The following is a 16,722-nucleotide window of genomic DNA, read 5'->3' on the forward strand; positions in this document are numbered from 1 at the left end:
TCTGTCGCTCTGCTGACCTTTGTACATAGGCCTTAAGCCTGAATGTGTATTTCCTGATTCTGCTGGCAACATATTTCACCACCATGTGCTTTGGCAAAGCTCATTACCGGAAGAAGGCAACACCCCAGAGACGGTGCCTGATTGGACAATAAAGCTACGTTCATAATTGGATATTAGAAGAAATTAATACACCCAGGATGTGCATCAATGTATTTCTATTGGACAATGAAAAAAGTTTAAAAGTCTCAACCCGAGCAGTCCAGAGCTGAGAAGCAAGCCTGATGCCCAGTTGCCACTGACCTGCGTCTCCAGAGAAACAACGACTTCCTCTTTCCTTGTTCCTCTTTCTAAATTGTCTATATTGTCTTTGTATTGCTATCAATAAATTTGCCTTTTAGATCATAAAGCTGTCTGAAGGTGCTTTCCGAATACCAGCAGAAAACATATGGTCCTTCGAGCCGGAAAACGGAAAAGAAAGCCTAACGCCTGATGCGGGTATCGCGGGCTAGCACACCTTCAGGGATACCTCATTGCCAGCATCGAAGGAAGTGAGGGTGCCATTGATCGGGAGTGGAAAACTGCCCTGAAGCATCCTAAATCTACTTTGAGATTTTTGAGCCCTGAAGCACTTCAGAAACCACGTTTGAGGAAGTAAGTCTTACTCTCAAAGAAAAGAAAAAAAAAAACTGTCCAATAACTTTTATTATCTCCCAGACCTTATATCTCTTAGACCTTGGCGCGCACTGCTATCTGGCAGATCTTGTACAGTACCAATCAGTTACCCCAAGCTGAATACTGCGACATAACTACCTGGGACTTTTTACCTGGAACCCCCGAGGGAACACGTACAGGGACGGAGTGTCAGGTGGGTCCCGAAGCGGGAATACGTACCGCTAGAAATAAGAAGCCTCCAGATCAAGCATTCCAAGGAATACGTACTTGGAGCTGTCTACACAGTCTGGAAAGGTAAGTAAAAACTTGTCTTATACGAGTGAGTCATAGGTTTTTCCGTTAGTGTACTAATAAGTTCGAAAACAATTGGCAGACTTGACGCTGCCTTTTGGCCCTATCCCGGTTGTTTCGGCGGTAACGCACTGGAGCCCAAGTAATTTAAGTAGGAACCGGTAACCAGTCGAACGGAAAGGAGTAGATAGGTCTTCAGTACTCGTCTGTCTGCAGGCTATCTCTCCCTAGTCCCGCTGTGAATACCTTCGTGTTTGAAGAAGTACAGCACACCGGAAGCGTGAATTCACGGTACGGTGAAAACTACAATTAAGGTAAGGTTGAACCACTCTTTCTCATAAGGGAGTGGCTACACGAAATTTATTATTAATACTTGTGTCGTAGTTTGGTCTGCAATATTGAGAGATCCCAAGATGGTAGGAGAGGTTAGTGAGTCATGTCCCCTGAACAAAGTCATTGCCCTGCTTAAACCCAATGAGAAGTTGATTCGTAAATACCATTCTAAGTGGGTAGCGTGGGCAGAGAAGGATGCTTCCCTTGCATGGCCAGCAGGAGGCTCCTTTGACACGCCCTTGCTCGTACAGCTTATGACATTTCTGGAAAACAAGTATTGTAAATCTAATGGGCAAGATGTAAGAACCCTGGCAAACCATGTCCAAATTTATAGGTGGTTTGTCATGGCAAAGGCCTTTTTAGAAAAAGAGGAAGAAATTAGTAAGGAATCCACATCACCGCCTCCTTATAGGACTGCTGACACTGCCTCCAGATGTCTAGTGCAGAGTACAGGACCCTCTCCACCTTTGGAGAAGGCGATGACCGCAGTAGGATACTTCCATTTAATTCCTACAGCATCTCCTGAGGAGACACCACACCCTGATTGGCCCACACCACAACGTCGTCTGTCCAAAAATTGTTATGAGTGTGGAAAACCTGGCCATTACAGTAAAGATTGTCATTATCATCTTGGCATACAGTGCTATCAGTGTGGACAACATGGTCATTATAGTAGGGATTGCCACTATCGGCCTAACAATCACTCTTCATTCCCCAGAGGGAATATTAGAGGCAGATATGCTGCAAGGGGGGGGCCAAGTAGACCTCCGCCTAATGATAGGCCTCCACCACAATTTGACCCCAATAATTGGAGGAGTAGTGGGAGTCAGAGTCAGTACGCCCCTTCATTACCACGACACCAGGCTTTAATAGCCAACATACATGTCCCCAGATAAAGTGAGAAGGTATCAGCGTATGTAGGACCTTACATTGCCACCTTAGTGAAGCTTGGACAGGACACAGTGTGAACTTAATATGAAACACAGTTTTGAATGGAACCACATTTAGTACGACCATCCTTTAGGATGATCTCCTTATTCTGAGCCTTATTTTTATAGCTATTGCTTGCTTTACTGCAATATTCATTTCAGGACAAAGAAGCTAAAATAAGAATTTGCTTACCTAGGATATTTGTGTACATAAGACTAGTAAATCCTTGCCAGCCTTCCCGATGTCTGTCATGTAAGCCGGAGTGACACGCGTTGTATACAGGAACCCCCGGTATATAAAATCCTCCGGTATATAATATCCAAAAATAAATAGATATGTCTCTATAGACTTTGTCTGACTAATTACGTGCTGTCCCTACTACAGAAGACAGCAGCTGTGCACTGGGATCAGATGCATGTGGTCAGTCAGTTGTTATCTGATTGAGAACTTTTGTAGTGCCATCACAGATGTTTAACGCCCTAAAAGTAACAAGCTTGTGGACAGATATAACAGGTTGCTAGGCTTCCCATGTTAATGTATTTACTGGTCTTATTGTTCAAGCTATTAAGATTTATTTGTGTTACCATTTGCAGGTATATTTTTAGTATAAGCATTTTTAGTATAAGTAAGTTAATTTTTAAACGGTACCATATAGTTTTAAGTTTTAAGTGTAAGTTCCTCTTTTCAATGTGAATGTATTTTTATTAAGGTGTTCACCAAGCGCATGCGATACCTTCCTCTTGTAACATGTTATTCCCTTTCTGCTTTAAACTGTACATTTGTGGTAAAAGAGGGATCAAGGGGGGGAGCGAGATACACCTCCCACCAAAATAAATCCCCTTTGCTCTCAACTTTACATACTGATTCTTTATTACGTTACTGACTTCACATTCCTTTAATACTGAACTTGAGTACTGACAAGAACATATACTAGTGTTAGAATTTAGAGTCTGAGCTGCTGAATTATGATTCTGAGAGGAGAATTATGAATTTGAAAGGACATTTTAACTAAAGAGTCAAACTGTATCTTAACAGAAAAAAAAAGGGAAGTTGTCTCTTGCAAACCTGCAGAGTACAGCTTATCTGTTCTGCCAGCACTAGCTGTGCTACGAACGGAAGAAAGAGAAAAAAAAAAGGAGAAATAGTTTCTAGTTTAAAATGTAGCATATTTAAGTATTAGTTATTTGATATTTGAGTTCTAATTATTTTAATTATTTGATATGATACATTGACTATAAGCTCAGAACATTATTGATTAAATTTATTTAATATTATTGGTTGGAAATCTATATGTACAATATTTGTTAATTTGATATTTCAATTGTATGCTAGTATTTACTTTTCAGGTCTTCAAGGACTTCTACCTTTTGGATAGGACTTCTACCTTTTTTACAGAATTCTGAACTTTTATTTTTCATACACATTTTTGATTTTTGATCCACTTTTCCTTTGATACATTTTTTGATACGAATTTTGAGCTCAAATTATATGTTATCTGTTGTTCGTCCTCTGTGATGAAGACAAGGAATGTACATTTGTTGGATGAATGAGTGTATGTCAGTCCAGTGTGACATATGTTTAAAGTAATGTCTGAAATATTCGTTATTTGTGGTTTAGCTTACCACAGATGACTTTTCTTTAAATGCTTAATTTGCTTTTATGCTACTTTACCATATTAGGTATCTGAAACTATTAAAGAAGCACATATCCTCATTAGGCCGTGATGAATGAAAAGTTGATACATCTCACTGAAAGCGTGAAAACAACATTTATGGGACTCACTCCATTCTTCCCATCCCTTCTATGGAAGTCTCGGCCTTAACACAGAATTCATCTTCCACTCATCATTGAACTTTACTACTCTTGCTTGATTATATTTTGCCTTTATGTTGTTGTACTCTACATTAATGCAGTTCTCATGATTGTGTGAATCTTATTGCCCTGATCAGATTAGATCCATTCCCAATTATTGTCAGCTCTTTACACAAAGACTAATTGTTATGCATTACACCACACTATGCTTTGTCGAATGCCAGTGATAATTGATTGCCATATACTCCAAGCCCATATACCATTCTGCAAATGCCATGATTTGGATATCTGCATACATCTACGTACACCTACATGTTACACACCACATTAATTTAAAATACTAAAGTTTTGCTGCTATTCCCAGTTCTCTCATATCCATTATATGATTAATTAAGATGATCATTCATCCCTAGGTCCCATAGATAACTGGTTTGACTTACCATCTATGATTTCATTATTGCTTTCCACGTTATATTCATCTCCAGTTGATATACTCTGCCCTTTTTAGTCCAGACTTGTTCAGACATCTGCGTGTCAGTGAAAGACCGGCGCAGTGTGCCGCAACATAGTTTGTCATTTCAGCCTTCACACCGTTCTTAGGCAGCTCATGTGAATAGGCTGCACAGACCAGCTATAGCTATGCCCAAATTGAAGAGAACATGCATGGCTAGTGATTCTAGAGGTTTAATGTAGTCCCAAATGTTTATATAGTTATTCTTGGTGATTGAAGACAGAATTATGACATTCATTTGATCTCCCTATTCTTAAACATCACATTTAGTAGAGTTTGCAGATACCATCCCATTGGTTACAGAGATTTCTTATCCCTCATCCATATGGATGTCTCCTTCGACATCCTACTCCTAATTTAGATTTGAAGCATTTGTTTATATTCCCATAATGTTCAAATGCATGGTAGGCTAAGACATAAGCAATAGTACTCCCAAGCATGGTTTTGCTTCTATTAATTAATTCCAACTATTGCTTCTGCTATGTCTCAAATACTCTCAAGTTACTCTCAAGTTGCTGCAGTCCGTCAACATCTAATGATGAGCATGATTGAATCCCCTTCTGAAACTAATTAATGAGATTTTCCAAGGGAAAAGATTGCATTTCCACAGAATTTGGTTTAATTGATGGGAAACACAGTTTAAAGTGGCTTACATTTCTAAGTGAGTTTGCAATGGTTAATTGTGAGAATGAGTGAAGTTTGTTATTTTAATGGCCTAAGACATCATCCTGCATTACTGTGAAGACAACTATGAACTCCTATACCATATTAAAGGAAGCCTTTCATTTACCAGCAGCAATGTTACCTCCTCAGGCTGTTATGCTTAACGATGACGGGTAAGCACCAGGTAGCAAATCATTAGGATTGCGTACCCTGGGCAACCTAAGACAGTGGCATTAACCCTGAGTAGAATGATGGATTATTGCTTCAACTATTCTAACCATTCATTCACAATCAATAATCAATCATTAAGTAGATCTATTGATTCATATGCTGCTAATAGGACCACATTACAGAATCTTGGATCAACTGGAAGAAGGCCAGAACAATACCTGAATGAAGAATGAATATGAGATTGAATGACAATAAAACAAAATACAAAATGAGTATACCTGAACAATTGTGATTGTGAGTGTGAGTTGTATAAAAGGAATGATTCAACACCATAAAGAATATGGAAGCCATTTTTAACAGTCCAAAAGGTGGGTCATACTAAATTGATGCTATGACCATTACAACCCAGGAAATACAATCTCAGCCTTTCATTTGTGAATCGTTCCCAAACGATTCAAGGGGGGAATGTACATAGGCCTTAAGCCTGAATGTGTATTTCCTGATTCTGCTGGCAACATATTTCACCACCATGTGCTTTGGCAAAGCTCATTACCGGAAGAAGGCAACACCCCAGAGACGGTGCCTGATTGGACAATAAAGCTACGTTCATAATTGGATATTAGAAGAAATTAATACACCCAGGATGTGCATCAATGTATTTCTATTGGACAATGAAAAAAGTTTAAAAGTCTCAACCCGAACAGTCCAGAGCTGAGAAGCAAGCCTGATGCCCAGTTGCCACTGACCTGCGTCTCCAGAGAAACAACGACTTCCTCTTTCCTTGTTCCTCTTTCTAAATTGTCTATATTGTCTTTGTATTGCTATCAATAAATTTGCCTTTTAGATCATAAAGCTGTCTGAAGGTGCTTTCCGAATACCAGCAGAAAACACCTTCAAACTGGTGTCCGGAGTATCCCACTTCCGGGTCGCGGCAAGCACTGCCCGTGCCACCCGCGTTGCTCCCTGACTGTTCCTCCCCCTGGGGAGGCATTGGAAGCAAAGGCCAGCGCGGGAAAGATGCGACTGCGCGACCCAGGGGCCGAACAAGCCACACCATGCGGCATCACAAGGGGAGCCCGGGCCGACCATGGCGCAAGGGAGAGAGGCAGCAAGGAGTCGGAGGAAGGAGGAAACAAACCTTCTAGGAGCTGTCCGCTGAAATAAGGGGCCGAAGGAAAGTGAAATTGTCTTTCCCTTGTGCCGTTTCATCGTCTCCCACAGTGCACCAAAGACAAGAATAAAACCTCTTACTTTTTTTTTTTTGAAGAAAATTTTAAACAGAGAAAGGAAGAGGGGCACTTTCCTGAGAGAAGGCAGCAAACTCTGGTGATCCCTCAGGTGACTGATCCGGGACCTCTGGATATCAGCCCTGTCCGGCCAGGGATACGAGCAAAAAACAGGGTCCCCGATTCCCTGCTCAAGAGCCTCACGCTCCAGAAGGGATGGGCCCCACCAGGGCCTAATTACCTTCGGGGAGGCGAAAACAAAAAGCCTATTTGCCTTTTTCTTTTTTTGTTGTTGTTTTAGTCAGACTGCAGGCTTTGCACCTCCACCATATGCTGGAGACAAAGAAATACTGAGGGATGCAGGTGGCACCTCGTGTTACATGGCAGTGTCAGTAAAACTTTCTCTGTCGCCATCTGCTGGAGAGGCAAAACCCAGGAGTCTGGACTGATCTGAGTACGTTTAGGGAACTCCCATTATTACTGCACTACCAATTTAGTTAGCTTCCCTAATTTCTCTTAGCATTTCATCATCTGTCTCATCATTTTGGCCAGGTGGACAGTAAAGATTCAATTGTGCATTTAGTCTTGCAGGATTTTTATCCTGTTGGGACTCTATGCCATCCTGGACATAAAGCACCCCCCACACCACCACCAACTCCACGTTGCTCCTCCCTGTCATTGCAATATAAATTGTACCCCAGTACAGCACAATCCCATTGATTATCATCCTTCCACCATGTCTCTGAGATGCCAATTAAGTCTATGTCATCATTCACTGCTATACATTCTAATTCTCCCATCTTACTTCTTAGACTTCTGGCATTAGCATACAAACATTTCAAAGTGGTTTTGTTGTTGTTGTTTGTATTAACATTCTGGTTTTCGGTTGTCAGGGTTAATATGGAATCTTTTAGCTCAGGTGATTCTTTACTTATATGTACAGCAAAGAGGGTTGCTAGTAGCAATTTCTTATGTTCTTATCCAATTGCTCAACCCAAAATGAACCCAACTCGCGAAAATACATTTTTCCCGCACAACGGGAAAAGAAAATAGTTCAAGTGGGCACGAAACAGTTGAATCTGGTAACAGTGCTCTCTCTATGCGAGCGCATATGCCCTCCTCTTCCTTCTCCTCTGATTGGCTGCTCCCGTAATCATCATTCAGCGACGGCACGCAGGTTCCTTTTCCCACTTCACCTCTCATTGGCTGCTGCTGCTGCCGTGACGTCATCATTCTGCGATGGCACGCGGCTTCCTCTTCTTTCTGGACCTCTCATTGGCTGCTGCTACTGATGAGTCATCATTCTGGACAGCACGCAGCCTCCGTTTCCTTCTGCGCCTCTCATTGGCTGCTGCTGCCGTGAAGTTATCATTTTACGACGGCACGCAGCTTCCTTTTCCCTCGTCACCTCTCATTGGCTGTTGCCGCCGTGAAGTCATCATTCTGCGCTGGCTGGCTGGACTGCTTGGAGCAAATGAAAGTAGCGATAGAATGCGTAGGGACCATAGAGAAGATGTGGGCGGAGCGGCAGGATGTGGCCATAGAGGCTCAGTGAGGTCTGGAGAACAGGCAGGGAGGAGCTGAGGCTGTGAGGTGGCAGAACGGGAATCTCTGCAGTGGGATCGGATATCATGGACTACGTCCTCGGTACATCGCTGCGCTTTAAACCGAGGCTGCACAGACCCGGGATCTCCTTCCACAGCACTGAGCTTTATACTGAGGCTGCACAGACCCGGGATCTCCTTCCACAGCACTGAGCTTTATACTGAGGCTGCACAGACCCGGGATCTCCTTCCACAACACTGAGCTTTATACTGAGGCTGCACAGACCCGGGATCTCCTTCCACAGCACTGAGCTTTATACTGAGGCTGCACAGACCCGGGATCGCCTTTTACAGTTCTGAGCTTTATACTGAAGCTGGACAGCACCACGATGATTTGTCACAGCACCGAGCTTTATACTGAAGCTGGAGACCTCCTTGCATAGACTAGAGCCTTACACTGACATTGGGGGGAGCTGGGATTAACACAGGGTTTACATTAAGGTTTTAGGGCTGCCTGTATGTGAGGGAGGGGTGGAGAGACAGCTCAGGCCTCACAGGGGAGAAGGGCGTGTGAGAAACATCTTGCAGAGAGCTTGGAATAGAGAGAGGGAACAGAAAGCGCGTAAGTCATGGGAGGGATAAAGTGAGAAGGGGACGATAGACGTGATCAGTGAAGGTGCTGCGCAGCTGCTGCCTGACACTGAGGCCAAGTGGAAACCAGCAAATCACTGGGAGTGCTGGGGTCTCCCTGCATGTACTCAGGGAAACTGGGATAGGAAGACTGAGGAAGCCTTTCCCTGGGGGCTGTAGCTCCTGAAACTGGCCAGCCCCGGTATAGCTCAGTTTGGGATGCAGGCAGGCCCAGAATAATTGTGATGGGGGAGTTTGGGAGCTCCATAGCCCCTGAGGTCTGCTCAGACCTTTGTTATAGTGCTTGGGGCGTAAAATTTCTCACAGAGCCTGCATCCTAATCCTTTCATGCACACTGCCCACAGCCTAAACCCCACAAACAGTCAATCCCACCCCCCCATACACACCTTACCTGCAGCCCAGCCCTCCCACATGCACTTTCCGTACCACAGCTTAAGTTCTCAGATTCTGAGGGGCCTCAATACAAAAAGATAACTGAGTCTCAAGTTTTACATTTATTTTGGTAATACCGTGGGTGCTCTTAATCTTGAGAGAGTTTAGTACCGTAGCATGTCTGAATCTTGCCCCGCCGTAATCTGGCCCCTGGATCACACCGGCTACATTCTACACCACCTTTTACAGTCTGCAAACCATCCCTTGCACTATCCACAGTCTTAACACCCCCATCTGTACACACATTGCAGCCTAACCCATTCTGCGCCCACTGTCATCTGAGCGCCCCGTACATACAATGCTCGCAGACTAATCCTCCCCACTCAGGCTTCACACACACACACACACACACAAAAACACACACACACACACTACAAATGCTGCCAGGGCCATCCTCGGTGGGGGGGAAATAGGGACAGCAGCCCTGGGCCCGGTGCTGCCGTGGCCGCCCTAGTCCCAAAACTTTAATTTCCTCTCAGGCTCGTGTATGTGCGTGGAGGGGGCTGGAGCCGTGCATGTTGGCGTTCCAGGGCCCCACTGAGGTCGATTCATCCTCGGCCCTGCACCCTCCCAAGGTCAGCCCTGCATGTTATTCACACCCTTAACTGCTTTCCACCCACAGTATCTGCACAATTGCTGATCTGCTCACACTTTCTGCCTGATCTCCTCCCACATGTCCCCCATCCCAGAAGCACAAATTGTGCTGCACGCACCCTCTCCAGCAGTCTGTGGAAGAGGGAGACCACAATTTGAATATCATTTTCTTTTAAATTAATTACAGGAGATGAAACATAAACGTGGAAACAGGATACTGACCTCTTCTCCTGTTCCCTGTTTCTTCTGCATTTCTAATTTTAGGGTCACACAGGTTGAGAGCAAAAGTTCCAGCAGCTTCCTGTAAGTTTAAGAACTGTACCAAGACCTCCTTTCTCTGTAGCCCCCAGTCATTCTATAGGTAAATGGAATCTCTTTTTCCTGCCCACCTCTATAACCCACAATTATTCTTTAAATGAGAAGATACCCGCCCTCTCCTGCAGTTACAGTGCCCCTCCTATATCTATAGGTGAGATAACTTATCCTGCAGTTACAGTACCCCTCCTTCTATATCTATAGGTGAGATAACTGACTTATCCTGCAGCAGTGCCCCTCCTTCTATATCTATAGGTGAGATAACTGACTTATCCTGCAGTTACAGTGCCCCTCCTTCTATATCTATAGGTGAGATAACTGACTTATCCTGCAGCAGTGCCCCTCCTTCTATATCTATAGGTGAGATAACTGACTTATCCTGCAGTTACAGTGCCCCTCCTTCTATATCTATAGGTGAGATAACTGACTTATCCTGCAGTTACAGTGCCCCTCCTTCTATATCTATAGGTGAGATAACTGACTTATCCTGCAGTTGCAGTGCCCCTCCTTCTATATCTATAGGTGAGATAACTGACTTATCCTGCAGTTACAGTGCCCCTCCTTCTATATCTATAGGTGAGATAACTGACTTATCCTGCAGTTACAGTGCCCCTCCTTCTATATCTATAGGTGAGATAACTGACTTATCCTGCAGTTACAGTGCCCCTCCTTCTATATCTATAGGTGAGATAACTTATCCTGCAGTTACAGTGCCCCTCCTATATCTATAGGTGAGATAACTGACTTATCCTGCAGTTACAGTGCCCCTCCTTCTATATCTATAGGTGAGATAACTGACTTATCCTGCAGTTACAGTGCCCCTCCTTCTATATCTATAGGTGAGATAACTGACTTATCCTGCAGTTACAGTGCCCCTCCTTCCATATCTATAGGTGAGATAACTGACTTATCCTGCAGTTACAGTGCCCCTCCTTCTATATCTATAGGTGAGATAACGGACTTATCCTGCAGTTACAGTGCCCCTCCTTCTATATCTATAGGTGAGATAACTGACTTATCCTGCAGTTACAGTGCCCCTCCTTCTATATCTATAGGTGAGATAACTTATCCTGCAGTTACAGTGCCCCTCCTTCTATATCTATAGGTGAGATAACTGACTTATCCTGCAGTTACAGTGCCCCTCCTTCTATATCTATAGGTGAGATAACTGACTTATCCTGCAGTTACAGTGCCCCTCCTTCTATATCTATAGGTGAGATAACTGACTTATCCTGCAGTTACAGTGCCCCTCCTTCTATATCTATAGGTGAGATAACTTATCCTGCAGTTACAGTGCCCCTCCTATATCTATAGGTGAGATAACTTATCCTGCAGTTACAGTGCCCCTCCTATATCTATAGGTGAGATAACTGACTTATCCTGCAGTTACAGTGCCCCTCCTTCTATATCTATAGGTGAGATAACTGACTTATCCTGCAGTTACAGTGCCCCTCCTATATCTATAGGTGAGATAACTGACTTATCCTGCAGTTACAATGCCCCTCCTTCTATATCTATAGGTGAGATAACGGACTTATCCTGCAGTTACAAAGTTTCTCCTTTACAGCTCCTAGTTATTCTGTCAGTAAGGGGGACCCTTCGGTTATTGAAGGCATTTCCGTACTCTGAAACCTATGGTTGTTCTTTAGCTGAGGTCATTTCAGCTTTAGTAATGTGATACCCGCTCCTACCCCAGTGAAATCAGGTGGCAATGTGTAATTAGTGTGACAGCATGGTCAGTTGTTCATTAAGCTTGTCCCTAACTCTGAATCACACCGAGTCACTGGGCTAGGCTCTGGATCAATCTCTGTATCTGGACTCTTGGCGCTCGCTCTTGCAGCCTCTTATCCAAAGCCTTACAGGTTGCACCACGTTGTCTCTGCCATGCGCCTTGCCATGGCGCTCTCCCTGTTGCGGCCTGCCCTGCCGCTCATCCTCGGCCTCTCTTTAGGATGCAGCCTCAGCCTTCTCAGAGTCTCCTGGATCCAGGGTGATGGCGACGACCCGTGCGTTAACAGGAGAGGAGAAAACGAGCTCCACTTAGGGAGACCGGATGCGGGAGGACCTGTTCCAGACACGGATGAGTTTAAGCCAAGAATCGTGCCATACTACCGGGATCCCAACAAGCCGTACAAAAAAGTGTTGAGGTAAGGAACACCAGAGATTCTTACAAAAGCAAGACTGGTAGAGTCAGAGTAAGGGGACTCCACTCATCCTTAGCGCTGAGCCGATGAACATCTGGCATGGCTTTACGTAGTACTTGATAGAGCTCGTCAGCAGAGTGCTCGACTGCTATTAAGGAGACAGCAGAAGCATTTGCCATACGACCAGTCAGAATAAAAGATGAAGGGGAGGGCAGGAAGATGAGGCTGAGAGCATGGACAGTGAGGGAGGACTGGGGTAAGGTGTTTCAAGGATTGGAGGTGGCAGAGTTAGCAGACGAGACTGAGGTGCTGAGCATACGAGAGGATGAGACGTAGGACAGGAATCTTTGGGGTGGACATCAGTGGAGACAATGCTACAGTGCTCTAACGTGAGCAAGTTCAGATGAATGAAAACTAAAAGAAGATGTGGAATTAAGAATCAATTGTGATGAGATGACCTCCATCTGTAAAGGTGCAGGAAATGAGACATTTTGCAAATTGTGGTATGGAGGCTGTCATCTGGAATATTATAGAGGAACGTTTGGAAAGGCATTTGCCTGATGTTTTTGTGGCTCTGTCTAGGTCAGAGGATATAAAAATATTCTGCCCCCTCACCCCACCCTCTGCTGATGCTGATAGTGTGTGTTCTGCACAAAGAGCATTTCCTGTACAGTTTGCAGGTTCATGGGCTGTTTACATAGAAACATAGAAATGACGCAAAAGAAGACCAAACGGCCCATCCAGTCTGCCCAGCAAGCTTTCACACACTTTTTTTCCCCCCATACTTATCTGTTTCTCTTGTCCCTTGTAAGTGACTTTTTGTTCTATTTCCCTTCCACCCCCACCATCAATGTAGTAACAGTGTTGGAGGTGCATCTAAGTGAAATATCAGTGCTTGGAGCTGCATCTAAGTGAAGTATCTAGCTAATTGGTTAGGGGTAGTAACCGCCGTCATAGCAAGCTACTCCCACGCATGTTTACTCAGCCTGTGCAACTCAGTCCTTGTTGGTTGTTGTCTGAATATAAATCATCTTTTCATCACCCCCCCCTGCCGTTGAAGCAGAGAGCTATGCTGGATATGCATTGAAAGTGAAGTATCAGGCTTGTTTGGTTTGGGGTAGTAACCACTGTATCAAGCAAGCTACTCCCTGCTTTTTTGTGAATGCAAATCCTTTTTTCCACATTTCCTCTTGCCGTTGAAGCTTAGAGCAATGTTGGAGTCGCATTAACCGTGTGTATGTTTATTGAATAAGGGTATTATCTCCAGGTAGTAGCCGTCCTTCCCGCGAGCCACCCACTCTTCATTCACATCCTCTTGACTTTATGGATCCACAGTGTTTATCCCACGCCCCTTTGAATTCCTTCACAGTTTTAATCTTCACCACTTAAGAACATAAGAAAATGCCATATTGGGTCAGACCAAGGGTCCATCAAGCCCAGCATCCTGTTTCCAACAGTGGCCAATCCAGGCCATAAGAACCTGGCAAGTACCCAAAAACTAAGTCTATTCCATGTAACCATTGCTAATGGCAGTGGCTATTCTCTAAGTGAACTTAATAGCAGGTAATGGACTTCTCCTCCAAGAACTTATCCAATCCTTTTTTAAACACAGCTATACTAACTGCACTAACCACATTCTCTGGCAACAAATTCCAGAGTTTAATTGTGCGTTGAGTAAAAAAGAACTTTCTCCGATTAGTTTTAAATGTGCCCCATGCTAACTTCATGGAGTGCCCCCTAGTCTTTCTACCATCCGAAAGAGTAAATAACCTATTCCCATCTACCCGTTCTAGACCTCTCATGATTTTAAACACCTCTATCATATCCCCCCTCAGTCGTCTCTTCTCCAAGCTGAAAAGTCCTAACCTCTTTAGTCTTTCCTCATAGGGGAGTTGTTCCATTCCCCTTATCATTTTGGTTGCCCTTCTCTGTACCTTCTCCATCGCAATTATATCTTTTTTGAGATGCGGCGACCAGAATTGTACACAGTATTCAAGGTGTGGTCTCATCATGGAGCGATACAGAGGCATTATGACATTTTCTGTTTTATTCATCATTCCTTTTCTAATAATTCCCAAAATTCTGTTTGCTTTTTTGACTGCCGCAGCACACTGAACCGACGATTTCAATGTGTTATCCACTATGACACCTAGATCTCTTTCTTGGGTTGTAGCACCTAATATGGAACCCAACATTGTGTAATTATAGCATGGGTTATTTTTCCCTATATGCATCACCTTGCACTTATCCACATTAAATTTCATCTGCCATTTGGATGCCCAATTTTCCAGTCTCACAAGGTCTTCCTGCAATTTATCACAATCTGCTTGTGATTTAACTACTCTGAACAATTTTGTGTCATCTGCAAATTTGATTATCTCACTCGTCGAATTTCTTTCCAGATTATTTAAAAATATATTGAAAAGTAAGGGTCCCAATACAGATCCCTGAGGCACTCCACTGTCCACTCCCTTCCACTGAGAAAATTGCCCATTTAATCCTACTCTCTGTTTCCTGTCTTTTAGCCAGTTTGCAATCCACAAAAGGACATCACCACCTATCCCATGACTTTTTACTTTTCCTAGAAGCCTCTCATGAGGAACTTTGTCAAACGCCTTCTGAAAATCCAAGTATACTATATCTACCGGTTCACCTTTATCCACATGTTTATTAACTCCTTCAAAAAAGTGAAGCAGATTTGTGAGGCAAGACTTGCCCTGGGTAAAGCCATGCTGACTTTGTTCCATTAAACCATGTCTTTCTATATGTTCTGTGATTTTGATGTTTAGAACACTTTCCACTATTTTTCCTGGCACTGAAGTCAGGCTAACTGGTCTGTAGTTTCCCAGATCGCCCCTGGAGCCCTTTTTAAATATTGGGGTTACATTTGCTATCCTCCAGAAGGGCATTCCAGGCATCCACCACCCTCTCCGTGAAGAAATACTTCCTGACATTGCTTCTGCGTCTTCCTCCCTGGAGCTTCAAATCGTGACCTCTGGTTCTGTTGATTTTTTTCCGACAGAAAAGGTTTGTCGTTGTCTTTGGATCATTGTCGTTGTCTTTGGATCATTAAAACCTTTCAAGTATCTTGAAAGTCTGTAACATATCACCTCTGCTCCTCCTTTCCTCCAGGGTGTACATATTTAGATTCTTCAATCTCTCCTTATAAGTCATTTGATGAAGACCATCCACCTTTTTGGTCTCCTTTCTCTGGACCGCCTCCATCTTGTCTCTGTCTCTTTGGAGATACGGTCTCCAGAACTGAACACAGTACTCCAGGTGAGGCCTCACCAAGGACCTGTACAAGGGGATAATCACTTCCCTTTTCTTACTCGATATTCCTCTCTCTATGCAGCCCAGCATTCTTCTTGCTTTAGCTACCACCTTGTCACATTGTTTCGCCGACTTCAGATCATTAGACACTATCACCCCTAGGTCTCTCTCTCCTGCTCCGTACACATCTGTTCTTCACCCCCCATCGAATACAGTTCTTTCGGATTTCCACTCCCCATATGCATGACTCTGCACTTCTTGGCATTGAATCTCAGCTGCCATATCTTCGACCACTCTTTCAGCTTCCATTAAATCCCATTTCATTCTCTCCACTCCTTCCGACGTGTCTACTCTGTTGCAGATCTTAGTGTCATCTTCAAACAGACAAACCTTACCTTCTATCCCGTCCGCGATGTCGCTCCTAAAGATATTTTGTCTGACAGTGGAAGGATGGAAACCCAATGTTTAGAAATGGTCTTGAAACCCTGTCCAGACAGATAAGCATCAAGAACTTTGGGCTTTTTTTTTTGTAAGTCCTCTGACATTTCTTTTGCTCATAGGATAATGAATTCCCACTAACTTTTATGGTGAAGACTGAGCTCAGAACCTTTTGAACTTTTATATAGTGTTATGAACCCTCCTGTAGCGGTGCTACGGGAGGCTCCTTATCTCTTCCTGGAGGCCACTCCGAAGCCGGGGTCTCGCCTACGAACTATCCAGAATTTGCTCTAGGGCCTGGGAGGCCTCAATGTTTTTGGGGCCTGCCTGAGGCTGCTTGTGTTTGCATAGACTTCCTGGTTTGAGCCACGCCCTTCTCCCTAGGGGCCGGCCCGCAGCACTTCTCAGTTATAGGGCCAGCTAGATGTGGCCCTTCCAAACTCCTCCCAGGGAGTCACCTGTCTGCAGCCCTATAAAAGGACTTCTACTTCCAGTCAGCCTTGCCTTGCATCGGAGTTACTTCACTCTGGAGGCACCTGCCTGCCAGAGCTCCGTCAGGTCTTCATCGTGGAGCTCCTCTTCATTTCGTCTCATCATGTCAAGTCATGTTCGTGCCTGAGGTCCTCGTCCAGGTGTCCTAGTGTCTCGTTTTGATCCTCCACTTCCTGATGTCCCAGGTTCCTTGGTTTCCTGCCCTTCTTGGTGTTTGCTTCAGCACTCCT

At 44.1% G+C, this 16,722-nt stretch overlaps 1 protein-coding gene across 7 annotated transcripts in view; it reads left to right on the forward strand.

The window, feature by feature from the left end:
• The first annotated feature begins 8,063 nt into the window (after positions 1–8,063).
• CHPF2 (chondroitin polymerizing factor 2) overlaps positions 8,064–16,722 on the forward strand; it is a 53,585-nt gene continuing 44,926 nt past the window's right edge. Inside the window, exons 1-2 of one of the 7 annotated variants that reach the window (XM_029587243.1) lie at positions 8,064–11,412; positions 11,507–12,292. In XM_029587243.1, coding sequence (XP_029443103.1) covers positions 12,030–12,292 — 263 coding nt within the window. In that variant the 5' untranslated portion in view covers positions 8,064–11,412; positions 11,507–12,029. Of the gene's footprint in view, positions 12,293–16,722 lie in introns of all 7 variants that reach the window. The other 6 variants (XM_029587246.1, XM_029587244.1, XM_029587247.1 and 3 more) reach the window with 6 other exon arrangements.

The sequence above is a fragment of the Rhinatrema bivittatum genome, chromosome 2, assembly GCF_901001135.1.
Source record: "Rhinatrema bivittatum chromosome 2, aRhiBiv1.1, whole genome shotgun sequence".
NCBI classification, from domain to species: domain Eukaryota; kingdom Metazoa; phylum Chordata; class Amphibia; order Gymnophiona; family Rhinatrematidae; genus Rhinatrema; species Rhinatrema bivittatum.